The sequence below is a fragment of the Lepisma saccharinum genome, chromosome 5 (genome assembly GCF_977018435.1).
Source record: "Lepisma saccharinum chromosome 5, izLepSacc3.1, whole genome shotgun sequence".
Taxonomy (NCBI): Eukaryota; Metazoa; Arthropoda; class Insecta; order Zygentoma; family Lepismatidae; genus Lepisma; species Lepisma saccharinum.
The window spans coordinates 19,992,327-20,007,279 of NC_139233.1; the positions used below are offsets into that span (position 1 = coordinate 19,992,327).

Consider the following 14,953-nt stretch of genomic DNA (forward strand, 5'->3'; position numbering starts at 1 on the left):
GTAACGTAAAAATATTAAAGGGAAATTCCAGGATATTCAGTAGAAAGTCATATCAGAATATGCCCGGGCAAGAACTTTCCTTAGAATTAGACATTTAAAATAAATGCAATAGGTTAGCTGGAAAGAAAAACCGGCAGTGGACTACAGCCTACAGGGACAAGATATCACCCAAATAATGTCTGAAAAATAAACTATGCATTGTTTCGGAATAATTGTATTCTTCTATCGCGTATTTGATCTCTTGTTGTCAAATTAAATTAACAGCTTTGGTGTATAATATCAAAAGATGCATGAAAACACAGCGTTTCATGGGCTTTCTGCTACATTCTACGCATAGCTTTCTTCCGCTCGTGTCCGCTTGGTGACGTCACAAACTCTAGCCAATAGCGTGCAAGTCGCGGAGTGGCCCCCTCTGGGGGAACATGATATCATGCACAGCACATCTGTGAACATGACAGGTCATGGTATGGCGGGCATAATGAAAAATGGGAAAACACCACTGCACATCTTCGCCCCAGAATCCGTTACTGGAGCACGGTATTCTAACGAGATCCTGGAAGGTTATGTTCGTTTTTGTCGGGGTGCAGTGGGCCCTGACTTTCTTTACATGGATGATAATGCGAGTCCACACAGAACTGTCCAAGTGACAGAGACACTGGAAAGAGAAAACATCACCCACATGGACTGGACTGCATATTCACCGAACCTCAATTCCATCGAACATGCGTGGGATGTTCTAGGAAGGCAGGTTGCACAAAGGAATCCTCCACCCCGGACCCTCCAAGAGCTGAAAACTGCACTTCAGGAAGAATAGGACAATATACCCCTCACGCTCACAAACGCTCTCATAGACAGCATGCCGAACAGTTGAGCAGCTTGCTGTGCAGTCCGCGGTGGCCACACGCGATACTGATTTCCTTTGGACTCACTCTACACATGCCAAATTGTGATTCATGTGCTTTCCTCACTTTGTTTTGCTTATGCTGGTTTTGCTTTATGACGTCTTGTTTCTTTGGTTGATGGGGAATCCCTGTCATCTTTTCTCAATATACCTTAACTGATATCTGTACTTATATATTGTTCACTTGTTGCACCCTGATCACGTAGTCAAAAGTTATTGGTCAAAACGTGTTTGTTCCTTAGCAATTGTCGACCAGTGTACTATGTGCACACCAGACACAGTAACACTCACTGCAATTTTGAAGTACTTTAATCATTTATTTAGCAATCGGTCTAAGGCTTCATGCTTTGGGTTCCGGCTACAGGACGAGTGCAGGTTCATGACTCCTGGGGGAAGCATAAGAACTTTTCTCTTGAGATTTTAGCCTGTGCATGGGACAGGTGGCCCACCCATCATCGTGAGGAAATTGGAGAGCTACAAATGAGTAGCATAAACTGGCCATGAACACCTACAACAACTGGAGGTTCGTCATGCTGACTACACATCACCCCGTAACAGGTTGGATGATCTCCCACCTCGGGTGAGTGAGTAGGATAACGTGGAAGTGAGGCCGGCAGTAAGTAGGTAGGCCAAGATCCTCAATGGACTGTTGCACCATGGGTTGTTATTATTATTATTATTCAGCAATAGGTATCCGACATTTGTCTCCAAATATTATAAGAATAATTAAATAAAGAATACCTCAATGGACAGACCACTTGGCGCAGCACACATGGAAGATAGTTTTTTGGGGAGCTCTGATGAGAAGATGCCTATTTGGAAGTATGATGTCACGATAGATTTGAAGGAAATTGGCAAGCAAAGGCAGTCAAAACTACATTTCAAAGAATGTCAAAGTCAAAGTTTGCTTCCAGTTGCAAGGTGACAATGTTACGTCATTGGGAAGGCTTGATTGATTGATGGATTGACTAAGAATGTATTGGTCAAGACAGGAAGACATGCTGCATTTAAGAATGCCAAAGATTTGATTAGATATGTAATTATCAAATTCATTTCAGCATCAGCCACTTTTCATAAGAAATGAAAGGTTTTTCATGAGTCACCACCATGCCTTCATTAGATGTCTTTCCAAGAGACTATACTTCCTCCCCTTTATATTTAAGCCATTCTTCAATTCTTTAGTGGCCACACAATGTGATCGTTTGAATTTCCTAAAGAACACCTCAATGTTCAGATCATAAGAAACACAGTAACTAACTACTTACCACATTAGAAACATTTTTCTTCACACTTTATCAAGTGTAGGGTACCATAAATAAAGGTTATGAAGTTATACAGAATAACACTACAGCACTAAACATAAAATTAAATTAGATCCCTGCAATACAAAGAACAGTAACTTTGCAGGATATAATAAGTCCACAACTTAATGTTCTATTTAAAACTACTCAAACTTATCTTTAAATCCAAACCATCAGTACAAAACGTTTGAAACAAAAATACCAAAGACGAGAACAGTTTCCTTGATTTGTTGTAGAAGCAGGAAGGACAAAGCAGTGCAATATAATTAATTTGCATGGATACTGAAGGGTTCAGAGTTCATAAACAACATTATTATGTCTTTATTCAACATGCACTTTTGTAGAAAAATTTAATTGAAAGACAAAGAAATTAAATGTTAAATTCCTCCTTCAATAATTTATTTACACACACACATGCAATTGGTACTTTTTTAAAAAAATAAGATTTTGTACACAAACTGGCTCCAATTTGCAATGAATAATTATGTTCGATTTCGAAAATTTTACACTTATTACAGTAAACAAAACAAAATATCTACGTATGGATGTTCATGGTATTCACCTTCTATCACCTATGAGAAAGGTCATGAAAAATTCTAATTCTTATTCTTCTCTAAAGAGGTCAGTTTTCATTCAACATTCTGCCATAGAAATGAATAATGTTACTGGATTTTACGGAACTCAGAGTATACTCCAGAATCACAAAAGTGCTGCGCCGGACAATAAGCTGAAAATTGCACAGTTTAAGATTTTACTTTGAATTTTGTTGAAAATTTTGCATCATTTTGTTACATAACATGGAAGGAAAATTAACTTCTCACTTTATAAAATCACCTAAAATGAGCATCTATTCTAACCTCACATTTCTAGTTTTGGTCAAAAATAAAATATACATGCTATGTTAGAATATCTTCAGTGTAGCACATGGTATTACAAGAGATTTTTATGAATATAATCGAGTTAATGCATTTGGTTGGAAAATTTTTACACTAACTATAAATTAGTTAAATTAATAAAAGTTTGTACATTTCATCAACGATGTTCATTCTACTTTACAAACTTCAAACTGGTAAAAAACAAAACACCATTTTTCTATTTGTTCTCAAGTTGGACCACACTTTTCTAAAAAAAATGCTTCAAATATCATAAATACTGTTAATTGAGTACAAATGAACTTAAAATTTACTCCTACCTGTTGATAACCAAGAACAAAATATAAAGCAGAGAATAAAATTACACATTACAATTCCAATGCTTCACAGGTTTCCCACCTGCATTGTCAATGAGGAGAGAGAGGAATAAAAACCAGGTAAAAGGGTTTAAAGAGGACACAATTCACAATTGTTAGCGAAATAATACAATTTTTATGTGCTATCCTGTGCAGTGATTTTTTTATATAGTATACTGTATTTCTCCCAGTCATCAACAGGTGTGAGCATGCTCTACCCACTATATGGCGTTAAGAGGTTATTTAAGCAAAATCTTAAAATACTTAAAACCCTTATGCTTCAAAAATCGTGAATATACAAATAAAAAAAACATGCAGAATTAAAAAAATCTCAATGCAAAATAATTTGTAGGCAAAAAATAAAAATAAAATGTTTGTGCAATTGCCTGTACATTTTGCAATATGGTTTCAGGCTCCGTTCAAGTCTTGTATGGACAGTGCCTGGAAACTCAAAAATTCATTACACGTTCATATTAAAGATTAGGTATCAAGCTTGACAGATGAAGCAGAACATATATATCTGTCTTTCCACCTGCATTTAATGTAACCTGCAGAACATGCCTGTTCATGCACAGATACATACTGAATGCATGGGGATATCAGCTAAAAATGAAAGCATGATGCACATAGTTGTTGTTATCCAAACTGGCATCGTTGCAAAAATCTTTTAGTTTTCAGAGCGCACACCTTATTTTATATGTATTGAAGGCGTGAGAATCTGCTCACAGGGACTACCTTACTCCCAGGGATGTATATATACTGACATGTTTCTGTTTCATCAATAGACATTGGGAATTTAGGCTAGAAAAAAGTTTTAGGCACCTAAAGTAGGTTTATAAAACATATGAAACTGAAGTTTATAAAACTTAAATACAGTTATTTTAAAACCAATGTTCATGTCTTCAAGCAGATTTTTAATAAAAACTAGTGACTTCCCGATATGAACTTTTGGCCAATAGCGATCAAGTATCAATATAAAATTTACCGACCCAATATAAAAGTACAAATGGTTCTTGAAGAACCTGAATTGACCACGTCAATAAGTGTATGTTACCAGATGACTGTAATGAAAAAGAAGCTGGATATTTAGACATTTGCTATTAATGGAGATTGTATGTTTATATTCATAAAAAGTGTAACAAAATGGCAGAATATTGCACTCAATTATGATATTTACAGATGTATTGGATAGGTAATTTTACCAATAAACTCTTTTATGTCTACATCGGCCAATACTGATAGAGTATTGATTAATCTGTCTCATCCCTAATAAAAACATTTGACAGCATTTGCAACAGCAGACAGGACCAATTCAGGTCAAAAATTGTTGCCTATGATTGGATAATTAATTGCAATAATTAATGCAGAACTCCCAAACATAATTCTGTGCATATTATGGCACCCACACACATGCCATAAGAAGGTTGCAAATATAAAGAACGCTTCATCTAAAAGAAGCTGATAATTTCGACTATAGCAAACTTATACAATTTGCAAGATAGTTAGAAAAAAATAGGTACTAAAATGTTGTGCTTCATTGTGAAATGAGGAGGGAACACACCACAATTCAGGTTGTTTTATCAATTCTAGTTACAAGAACAAGAGACCACACAAAATGTTAAAAGTATCAATGTAATGAATTTAACTTTGTAATGCAAAAATAAGCATTATACAATTTTAGGGCAGAATAGAAACCCTCCAAATAGATCTAATTTTGTATGAATTGTGAACATCTAAAACTATTCTTTACGCCTTCATAAAAAGAACAGAACAGGTATTTGCCCTAAAAAAAATCCTAGATCAAGTCATCAGAAGACAGAATAGTTTAAGATAGAAGATATGAAGGAAGCAAAGAGCATATGTGTGAGAGAGAGAGAGAGAGAGAGTGAGAGAGAACAGATGGTAAAAGATAGGGGAATAAAGAAGAAAATGTGTGGAAACGAGAAAACAAAAAAATGATCTAGTCGAGAGGAAGTAAGAACAACAACATACTAAAGCTGGAAAGGAACTTGCAGAGAAGGTAAAAATACTTCCAAGTAAGAGGGAGAAGGAAAGAATAAGTAGACAAGTCTTCCTTATTCTACAGAGAAGGGGTCATTTGACCCTTCCTGTGGGGACTATGCAAAGCGTGCGTTTGCTCCAAAAGTATATACATTTTAAATGTTTGAGGATGTTTTAGATAGAGCTACAGTTACTTTCTCATAGTTCTCTAATACATTTTGCTTTAAATGCAAAAAAAAAAAAAATGGTCATAGGTAAATAAACTGCAGATGTAAATAGTTTAATTAAATGCAAAAATATTTTTTTAAAACATGTTCATGAAAGGTTAGAGATCACAGAATGAAGTCTGAAACTGAGTTGAAAAAAAGACAAAATACATAATTTAAAGAACAAAAAGGACAAACATCACATTAACTTTTTCCTATTCATATCTGTAGTTTAAACATATGTAGTGCAATATTTGAGATTTAATAACAATAACAACAACAAAAGTGTATTTTTAAGTATATGAACTGTAAGAACATAACTTCTAGCATTCTAATATAAGTGGTATGAAATGACTCTTATTTCCTCAGAGATCTTACACTTGTAGGGAAGCAATTATTAATCTATATGAGGTACTGACAATCGTATGTTAAAGAGGTCAGTACGGGGCCTTATGGACCTTTATATTGACCCCATATAACTGTTTGTTAGAAAAGAAAGCTGTTAACATTTGATGAAAAAAGAATGATTATGCAGCAAGCATATGGAAATGTAAATTTGAATTTCTACCCTTTTTTTTTACACTCCTGATCACTTCACAAAGAAATATTAGTTTCTTACGTTTTCTGTGATTTGGGTGGCTAAAAAAAGCCTCTTGTTGTTGTCCTCCTTTCCAAATACATGTTGGGAAAGGGGTCAGGGGATAGGAATGTCCAGGCAGAAGTTTGTCAATAAATTTCTGAAACTGTGTGCTTGTGCACTTACTCCCTTTGAGTGGTTTTTGAACTTTCTTTTGTAGCATCTAAATGGCAAATTGTAGTGTCATTAAGTTTAAGTGTGATTATTAATTCTGATTTACTAACACTTTGTTCTACTGTGTTCTAGTGCAGCCTTTCAACACATGGTGGAACCCTCTTCTTGCTGTACAGCATGCAACAACAACCATGTCAACCATAAGTTCCATACCATTTTCCAATAGCAATACAGTATGATAGATTTTTAAACAATTGCAAGCAAATGGATCTAAAAACTCGTAACTCAAAACCACTAACAGTCTCAAAAATATTGAATCAAATATGAATTTCAGGAAATCTTCAGATCGAAGTGACGAGCGACAAGCAACATAGGGGTTCACACCAGTCACTGTGCATGCGTGACAATTCATGCCACTGAGAAAATTGTCCATCCGAGTGCTGTGTCATTCTGGTATGAAAGGTTGCACTAATTTCTGAAAGTTCAATTCCAAGTGGCGCGTGTTGTTTGTGGCATGTCACTTCAGTCTGAGAGCTCACTCTTTTCTATTAAATTTTATCCATCTCTCAGGTGTCACGTTTCCCAGTTAAATGAGAACTTCCCTTCGGTATATTCATTTGCTGCAACATCCTTCACTTCCCAAAATATAAATTGAAAATTAATGTTATTTCACAAAAAGAAAAATTTCATACTCTTAAGGGATTACATTTTATTTGGTTCCACTGTAATCTTACTAAAAACACTTCATAAGTGGTTAGTATAGAAATCATTGTAGATAAAATCCACACCATTGCTAATTTAAGGCAAAAATCTCATGCATTTATAACTACCTCAATATTACAGATAAGAGTCCAACCTAGAGTGAAAAGGAAGGAGCAGTTTCTAAGGTGCTGACTAAAAAAATAGAGAAAGGTTGAAAAAGAGTAAATATTGTGGCATAGCATAAAAATATTGTCACCCTAGTAAATTAATTATTGTCAGTTTTCAGTTGCAATACAACTCTATCTCTAAATACAACTCTATCTCTAAGAGTCTCATCATGGTTATAATTATTTCTTCAAGACAATTCCTGCACATAATTTGCTCATGATAATCAAATAAGTCATGACTATTGGTATGCATATGTGCATTTTGAAAATTGGAAACACTCAAAGTCAGGAAATATGTGTTTGGAATATGAATGAGGTGATTATGAAGGTATATACTATAGTTGCATTTCAAGACATGAAAAAAAATTCTCAGTATTTATTCAATTCGGCAATAATAAAATAATACTTCAAATGTTTATTTTATTTTTAACATTTGCATCGTTGCTCTATTCAAAACAGAGGCTTGCACGAGACCCAGAAGAAACCCATCCACAAGGAGTCACACCTACAATAATATGCAACACGCACGTCGAGACAGGTGTTCGACATTGTGCAAGCGAGCCTCCATTTCACAGGCCTCGATGCCTGCCCGGTTTTTCTCTTTACCTGGGATGCGAGCACCACTGTCAGTGTTTCCAATGGCCATTATACTTCACTATGCATGGAGACACTTGAATTTATGCTAGTTGCAGGTGTCTTGAGGTTGTATAACTGTTAGATATTTTAACTTCTCAAATTAGTTTCATTATTATGTCAAACTGACTACCACACATTTTCCAAATTTGTTTTGTAAAAAGGTAAAAAAAAAAAAGGTAAAGTGCTCCCCTGTGCTTAGCACCAGGCCATGAAGGCATATAGGGGCTGTGGGGGTAACTCCTTTACCCCCCAGGGTTTCCCCCAGGTACCTATGTTATTCGACGCAGGTTGGGAGCTGGGGCCACTTCCAACATTAGAAAAGTTCCTGGATTTGAACCGGCCGGGGATCAAACCCAGAACCTCTAGTATGGTAGTCACACGCGTTACCGACTGAGCCACCGTGGCCAGTTTTGAAGATCTTGAAATAGGTTGTTGTGTTTTTTTGTTTATTTTATGTCACATTTCTGGTCTCGAAATTGTAAATCTTCTCTCCATTTTATTTTTACGTCGTCAGTTGAAATGTGTGAACAGCATTGCCTGCTATTTGCACCCGTCTGAAGATACAAGCTAACAATTACTATATATATATTTTGCATCGTGTTACTATCTATGTGGTCCATAGGACTAGATAAGTCGCAACAACGTGAGAGAACAACGATTTGTTTAAACAGATGACAATATGCAAAAACCTTTTGTAATGTAAATTCTGCTTCTGACGACGTAAAAATAAAATGGAGAGAAGATTTACAATTTCGAGACCAGAAATGTGACATAAAATAAACAAAAAACACAACAACCTATTTCAAGATCTTCAAAACTGGCCACGGTGGCTCAGTCGGTAACGCGTGTGACTACCATATTGCCACCATTGGGTGAGACTGATACAAATATTTTCTAACACGAAATAAATCTCTGCTTAGTAGAGTGCTACAGGGGTGAGCATTTTGCTCAAGCACAACATAGTTTAAACAGACGAAGTTAGATAGTGTAAAAAATTGAGAGCTTCTTCACTCAAGCAAATAACGCTCAAACAGGCAAAAAAAGCGGTATACACTCCAAGCCCAGTAGCGTAACAGTAATTTGTCTGTGTCTCAAATATGGATCATGTGTGAATATTGCAAAGGAATGCAAGGAACATCAAATTCTATTCTTTCCCTCAGCATAGATACAGTCAACTCTCGATTCAACGACCCTTCACAGTTCCCGGGAAAAGGGTCGTTATTTCGAAGGGGTCGTTATTGGAATTTGCACCAATTTTCAGCTTAAAGGGAGCTGAAACGGACAGAAAGATGCCTAGGAGATGGTAACACCATTTATCCTGGTAGTTATACAACCTGTTATGCACAGGATGCGTGTTGTGAGAAGGAAAATAGAACATGAAAAAGTTTTCACAAACGAGAATTTATAATAATGTTACTTTGTTTCAATTGTGCACAGTCGTTGCTTTTCCAGTAAATTCTTACAATTCTAGTTCCTGAGAAACCCGTGTGCACTGAGACCAATGGAAAGGAAAACAATCTCTCGCTTATTGCAAGCGAAACTCGAAGAATCTTGACACCAGTCAGACTGGTGCCAGCAAAAGTCGGGAGATAATCGGGCAGAATGAATGTTGGATTTTATACAGGTTCACTGGAGCATTGTCTGTTACAAGATTAACTGGTAAGATTAGATCTCTCGGGAGAAACAACACAGGTTGTCTCTAGGTACCAGACAAAAAAAATAAAGGCAGGGCTGTAATTTTCGTTCTGGTTCGGCTGTGTAAAATACATCGTAAAAAAAGTCACTTTTCTTTGCTTCAACCAACTTCATTCTCCCTCCTTCCCCATTCAAGGGAGCAGTCCAAACTCCTTCCTTGACTTGCATTGTAATCCAGCGTGAAAAAGGAAACGCGCAACTTGCGATCTGTTTTCACCCAATGCGTATTGTAGGACACCTCATTAAACAGCGTGGCAGTCGATAATCATTCGGGTTTGGAATTGAATTTCACTTTAAACTGTATATTTAGTCCCGATTAGCCCATCAGCATAAAATGAACTGAAAACAAGCTTTATGAAATTGCGCATTTTCACATGTCAAAATGGTAGATCGTTATTTACTCTCATGTTAATGGACGATTGAATGTTGGATTTAGGAGTATTCTCGATGTCCAACACCCACCCCTCCAAACGTTTCCCCTTGAATAATGTCTTTTTAATCGGTCTCAGCGACCATTCCTACATTGAACTCTTTTTTTCCCCTCCACATGAATGGTTCTGAAAAAAAAAAGCGGATGCAAATTAAATTAAAGATTTGCTTATCAGAAGGCGCAGAACATGAAGTTATTTTAACTCTTGTTTTCCTTTCTGGAGATCGAATTTCGTTATCGTCAAATCAAAACAGCTTTGCGAGATTCAAAACAATAACCTTTTTCTTCACGCTGGATGAGTCATCGCTGTTATCGGCAAGGGACAGCTTTGCAGATGCTAGACAAAACACTGGCGCCAGCTGCATCGTAAAAACAAAGAGACCGGCTGGAAGTTCGAGCAACAGGTGGCGGAAGAGAATAATCCCAGCATTTTAAAGATAACGCAACTGTCAAAGACGGAACTTTTAACAGCAGTGTAAGGAAGAAAGAAATTACCCTTGCTTTACGTTTTACCATGCAGCAGACAATAATAGGGGCAATATTTCCTATGCAGACAACAGCATTAAAAAAAAAAAAAACAATTCTGCAATTATCAACATTGCCGTGCACACCAGTGGCGGAGAATGAGCTGGGGAAAGGGAGTTGGGTCACGTTTTTTTATTACTTGTTCTATGGTTTTTGTTCGTTTCAAGAATATATCCAGAACTGGTTGCCCCATTTTAGACGTCAAAGGAAAGGAAGAGGGGTGGGTCATTTTCCACCCTCGCCTGTAATCAGCCCGCATCAGCAAGAAAATCGGGGCTGAAACAATCTGCACCCCCCCCCCCCCCCACGTTTGCTGACATGAAAAGTGGGAGAAGTCAGTCAGCCAACGGAACACTTTTTTGGCAGATATTACGACATCGACACAATTAGGAAAACGTATGAAGTGGGATTATGATGCACGTAAGATCGAAGTAAACTTTTATGGAAACCTGGATGACAACGCATTAAGCGGCTTGACGATCTTTAGTTCACCAATGTGGTTTTGATTATCTAAAAGTTTCGCTTTTTTTATGAAGTGTTGCAGGGAACAAAGAACACGTTTTGAATGAAAGCTGTTACCGGAAGTTGTCGTCTACAAGGCCGAGAGTTGCTCACTCACGGGAACCTGCTGAACTGTAGGTCAGAGCTGGACAGATGGGCCAGACTTCCAGGCGCCAATCATCTGTATTTTCGAACATTCCTGCGATCTTATCTCTCAAGGTGGTGTATTTATCGATGAAAGAGCTTGACCTGCCATACACATTGGCAAAGTCTGCAAGTCCAGCAGTCATTTCAGGCTGCTCCTCCCCCCTCCTCCGCGAGTTTTAAGCAGCTCTTAGTACAAGGAAACAAGTCAAGTCGATTTAAAATAACATCCAAGCACATTCGATTTTCTTTTCTCGCGTATCCAAGAGCAAGCCTGGCGCGTTGGGTAGCGGCCGTCGGGTGCGGTGTAACATTGGTGCGCTTGAGGGAGGGGAGGGCAGAGGTCAAGTGCTATTGGATATCACTCAAGCATGGTGTGGTGGTGTCTATTTTTAGTTCAGACCTAATTGTGAGCGGTAGAGCGCTCGTAAAGGGAATGAGTGGAGGAAAAAACAACGCATTTTTCGGCCGATTTCCTTCAATTTTTCAACTTTTTTTTTCCAAATTTTTCTAATTTTTTCTAAATTTTTCACGGTTCCCGGGAAAAGGGTCGTTACTTCGAGAGGGTCGTTATACCCGGGGTCGTAGAATCGAGAGTTGACTGTACCTCCAGCTATAGCTCTGATTGTTCATGGAACAAAAATAAATGGAATGGTACAAATACAAGAGATATTTAAAATTCAGCAGAGCTGTATAATTTACAAATCCTGAAAAAATTAATAACATATCTGTGAGATGGTCAACAGCACTATTGAACATCCTGCTCGAGAATCATGCAGACTGCAATGCACAAAAAATAAGTATAGACATAACCAATAATTCAAAACCAAGAAAAATAAAACAAACAAAAAAAAAAGGTCAGCTGGTTATTGTGCGTACATGCATAAAACGTGGTGAAAATGTGTATGAAGAGTTTCTGGAAGTGAATTAGAAAACAACTGGTGTGCTATATTTATTTCTACATGTGAAACATACTTGCACAAACTGCATCAAGTGTCCACATGTAGGCTGAAAATCAGAAGATGTGTTGTTAAGAATGGGGAGAAATATTGGATTCAGAGATTAAACAGAATGTGAAAAAAACATTTCCTGTAAGAAACTGTATATGCTCAAATAAATACAGCAAGTGCCACTCACTGGACAAAAGAAGGTATTAATTAAAACAAATTAATACTTAAACTTGCCCTAAAATATGGATATGTTTAAGGATCTTCAAGTCTCTCCTTTGCTCAGAAACTCATTCAAGTACATGTTTTCAACAAAATACTTCGGTTATCAGTGGATTCAAACTATGACCGACTGGATCCAGTTAGTGTTGTGAAAAAGCACCAGTGGCAGAATTGCTGAGTGTTTATCAGAAGAGTGGGATGGATGCATTTCAATATAGCATGAAAATTGTATGTACAAATATAAGGGGGGAAGGGGGGTTGAAGTAATTTATTTAATAAATGCACATGAAGGAAATAGTTGGTTGACTTATTACACAAGCAAACAAGGTTTCTTTTTTGTTGTTGTTCTTTCTTTCCCAGAGTTTTGGAAGTTTTAAAATATACCAACATGGAACACACCACCAATCTTCTACCCCTACTTCACTCTAGCTGACAGGTAGCAGAGCTGAGAATATACATTTCTAAGAAATTCCACAACTTAAGTGAACAAAGGAGAATTACAACCCACTTCAGAAATAATATTCTTCATGCATTGAAAAAGTGAAAATATGATGACTGTAACCAAACAATTGTTACTCTATGCTCAATCACATAGAAATGGTCAAATATTCCAAAGTATGACCTAACAAGGTACCTTCATTTAATTACCTTTCATAACGTGAATTCCTACAGATTTTGGGGAACATATTGCCCTTAACCCCAAAAAAAAATGTAGTCATGAAAATCCTACTTATCACCAACACTCCAAAATACAATGAAGTGCTCCCCTGTGCTTTGCACCACGCCATCAAGGCATAGAGGGGGTGTGGGGTTAGGGCCCCACACTTTCTTGATCTCAGCCAAGCTGGGGGTGATGTGATCAGAACCACGCCCCTGGCCACCTTTACCTCCCAGTGTCTCCTCCCTGATTTTCCCCTGATGGGGATCAAACCCGGGTCTCTCGCATGGTAGTCAGACACCCTAACGACTGAGCTACCGTGGCTTTCCCAAAATACAATGCTTGATTATTTCAGGAACAATAGATAAAAGAAAGAGCTTATATAAAGCTTATAATGTGGGAAAATTTATAATCAAGATAAATGTTACTACATTTTGTATTATGCCGGCCCCCGTTGGCAGAGATCCCGGGTTCGAATCCCAGCCTGGGCATGGATGTTTGTGAATGCTTATTCATCAATATCATCACTCATCTCAATCTTCGCAACTTAGCCAAAAGTGGCACAAAAAGCAAAGTAAAATAAAGCAAATCAATCAAGACATTTTGCATTATGGAGACCAGAAAGGTAAAATGTACAAAGCTGGGAAAAATGTAAAATCAGTGTTCCACTGTACACGAATATCTCCACTTCATTGAATTGATTAATTGGACTTATTTTACTTCGCATTTCTGCCACTTTTGGCTACCCATGAAGATGAAGATGAGGGTGATGACATGATGAAATTGATGAATACACACTCCAAAAAAAACTCATGCCCCTGCCAGGATTCAAACCAAGGACCCCTGGCATCATAACTTGCTGTGCTAAGCCCACTTCATCGAAGTACACTTCCTTTCCTTGTAGTTTTATTTTACCAGATACTTACTCATTGCTCATAAACATTTCGTGATTGTCCCATGTTTTTTTGTTTGTTTTCCCTTTAACTTTCAAACCTAGTCACCTTGCACATTTCTCAATTCATTCATTTCAGTCACTGACTTGACTGTTCTACCTGCATACTACCAGAGTTAAAAATATTTCAAATGAAAATGACCAGATACTTAACAGTTAAAATCAGGGGAGGAAAAGCAGTTATGGAATAACAGATAATAACTATTTTCCCTACCAAATTCTGAAACAGTTACGTAAATGTAAATTAGTCATCTAAATTATATCCAAAATTATACGCACCAAAGGTTCATTACTCTTCACCAGCTGCACAATCTTAATAGTTTCTTCATCTTCATCTACTTCTAAAGGTATTTCTGGTAGCCTTGGAAAATAATCCTTCTGTGCCACAGCGTCATGTGCACAAAGAAGACCCTGGAAATTGAAATACATATTGTTATTCTTCTTAATTGTGGGCTTTTATTTTAATATGACTAGTACTAACTCAATACAAATAAAACGAGCAAAAAGTATTACAAGTAATAATGTTTCAGCATTATTCCCCATTTCTTAAAAATATGTAATCATCAGGGAATGGATTTATATGTATCAAAAGTGATAAGTATGTAAATACTGTATTTACTCATGTATAATGCGCACTTTTTTTTTTAAACATTTTGCCCCCAAAAATTCGGACAGCCAACATTAAAACGATGCATGTTTTCAGTATGTCACTGCATATAAAACGTACATATAACAGGCACAAATACAAATTGCCAGGTTGAATTTCTTTAGTAACAATTTTAAAAAAAAAGTATTTAAAAGTAATGGCCTTTTCCCATGTTTTCACTTTGTAATGGAAAGTTTAGCGACACCGTGCCGTTACGACAGAATTCGAGCATGCACCTCCTGTCACATGGGATGTGTATCAGTGATATTTGTCAGGTGAGAAATAATAGAAAATAATTTCCCGAGTGCTACGAATCCACAACATAATTTTGCTCTCTCTT

The 14,953-nt window shown here is 37.0% G+C and overlaps 1 protein-coding gene across 3 annotated transcripts in view; it reads right to left on the reverse strand.

The window, feature by feature from the left end:
- metro (membrane palmitoylated protein 7-like protein metro) overlaps positions 1-14,953 on the reverse strand; it is a 77,855-nt gene that overhangs the window by 39,567 nt on the left and 23,335 nt on the right. For all 3 annotated transcript variants that reach the window (XM_083122255.1, XM_083122253.1, XM_083122256.1), the window contains exon 4: positions 14,247-14,378. In XM_083122255.1, coding sequence (XP_082978381.1) covers positions 14,247-14,378 — 132 coding nt within the window. The remainder of the gene's footprint in view (positions 1-14,246; positions 14,379-14,953) is intronic.